Genomic DNA, 2,265 nt, shown 5'->3' on the forward strand with positions numbered 1-2,265 from the left:
TACAACCAAACAAACAGACCCTAACGTTATGTTTTAGTTTTATTTTGATCACTCACAGTTAAAAAAATAACGATGATGTTGACATGTCACCTTAAGATAATATCACATTATCATTGAATTTTTTTAAATTTCATGTTAATATTTTTTTATTTTTTAATAACAGATAACCAAAATAAAATTAAAATCGTAACGTTATACATGACTTTCTAAAAATAATAATTTACTGATCTAAACAGAATAAAAGCGATGGTTGAGGTACTAACATATAGTTTACCCTATATATATAAAAACCATAGTTCTGATCTAAAAGGCAAAAACGGAAAGTGTTGGTAATTTCGTTGCATATTAGCTTCCAGTTTTCTCTTTACTCTCAACAGTTCCATCGGTTTTCGCGTCAGCGACATGGATCGAGCCCAGCTCCTCCTCGTAGGATTACCACTCTTCCTCTTCGTCACCGATCTCTTCAACCTATTTACTCCTCCGCCGCCGAAACCGCCCTCCCACCACCATCATACCCACCGACCCAAACCTCCACTCAATCCCGAAACCCTAGATATCCCTTTACAGGTATGTTTAATCATTGATCAATTATTTTAATTTAATTTCTCATTCAATTAATCTATTTCATTTTTCTTTCGAAGAAACCCAGCACCATTGGTGGAATCGGCTATGGAAGCACGGTTAATATCAATTTCTGCGCTTCGTGCTCTTACAGGTTTTACTTGATTTTCACTTTTCTTTATTAAAGTCGATATTGTTGTTGAATAATTCCAAAAAAAAAAAAGCAATCGATGAATATTTGTAGGGGAACTGCCGTGGCAATGAAGAAGATGTTAGATACTCAGTTTCCTGGAATTGATGTAATCCTTGATAACTATCCACCTCCTTTGCCAAAGCGGTTGCTTTCCAAAGTGGTTCCAGTTTTCCAGTTTGGAGTTATAGGGATTATAATGGCGGGTGAACAGATATTTCCTATGATTGGGATTACGACACCACCGCCATGGTATTATTCCTTGCGTGCAAATAAGTTTGGGTCCATGGCAACCGCTTGGCTTCTGGGCAATGTAATGCAATCTTTTCTGCAAAGCTCTGGTGCTTTTGAGGTTTACTGCAATGGTGAATTGGTTAGTGACCTTTCGGACTCTTCTATGTATATATTTAATGTCCTGAGCATTTTAGAAACCAGAATTCAATTTCTTATTGCTTTATGATTGATGGAGTTGTCTTAGCCGGTTAGAAAACCTGATATTCAATTCGGGTATTTTTGCAAGTTATGTAATTCTCTCTGATTGTTTTGTTTGATAACTCGAATCAAATCTTGACTTAATTATCTCTTTTGTTACATTTTAAACTGCAGGAATCAATGTTTCTAGTTGCTTAATTTCTTTCACTTTCTGAAATTATAGGTTTTCTCTAAGTTGAAGGAGGGAAGGTTTCCGGGAGAGATCGAGTTAAAAGATCTTGTTGGCAAAACATTGGCTAATTCAAGAGTGACTGACAACCTTGGAGTAGTGTGGTCTTAGCTCAGTGGCTGGACTGTAACTGTTTTATTGAAAGCACTCAACCTTAACAGTACAAGGTTTGAGTTTCTCTATGGTTTTTACTTAGATTGCTGATTGCTCTATTGGAAACATATAAAGACATCGGCTCAGGTTTTATGTCACTCGTGTATTTGAACTTTTTGTTGCAGTTTATGGAAGCCACGTTAGTCTAAAAGATATTATCGGCTGAGAATCTCAGTACTTGATAGTTTTCCCAATTTGGCTAAATTTTAAGTATTTTGTTTGCATAAAAATGGAATAGTATTATTTATGGAATAAGATGCAAGTATATGGATAACCTGAATGAAGTTGGAATCTATAATCTGCTTATGCCACAACCAAACACAGAAATTGTAACCCAGTTACTAGCCACAAAGAATCTGTTCCTTCAGCTAACGACCTGAGTTAGATATGCTGAACGCCATATGAAGAAGCTGATGAATCCTGCTAGAGATACTCCTTTTGCTTCTTTCAAAATCAAGCATAGATGCCTCACAAACCACCCAAACTAGTATATCTCAATCATGAAATGAGTAAATAAATAGCTTACCTTACCCTGTCTTAGGTCAGTCAACAAGGGCCTTGAATCTTCCAACAGTTGCCATGCTTCCTAGATCCCTGTTCTCAGGGAGGAATATAGGATTTTATGCTAGGGGGTAAACAGATCATTAATAGAAAATACAAAGAAAATTTTAAATTATATGAGAATTTGAAATTTTCAGCC

At 35.9% G+C, this 2,265-nt stretch overlaps 1 protein-coding gene across 1 annotated transcript; it reads left to right on the top strand.

Moving 5' to 3' along the window:
- Positions 1-319: 319 nt before the first annotated feature.
- Positions 320-1,739, top strand: LOC120124570 (selT-like protein). Its single transcript, XM_039143212.1, has 4 exons — positions 320-567; positions 642-715; positions 806-1,124; positions 1,407-1,739. Exons 1-4 carry the CDS (start codon positions 403-405, stop codon positions 1,521-1,523), a joined length of 675 nt encoding a protein of 224 aa, XP_038999143.1. The 5' UTR covers positions 320-402; the 3' UTR covers positions 1,524-1,739.
- The last annotated feature ends 526 nt before the right edge of the window (positions 1,740-2,265 follow it).

The sequence above is a fragment of the Hibiscus syriacus genome, unplaced genomic scaffold (assembly GCF_006381635.1).
Source record: "Hibiscus syriacus cultivar Baekdansim isolate YM2019G1 unplaced genomic scaffold, ASM638163v2 tig00110419_pilon, whole genome shotgun sequence".
In the NCBI taxonomy this organism is placed as follows: Eukaryota; Viridiplantae; Streptophyta; class Magnoliopsida; order Malvales; family Malvaceae; genus Hibiscus; species Hibiscus syriacus.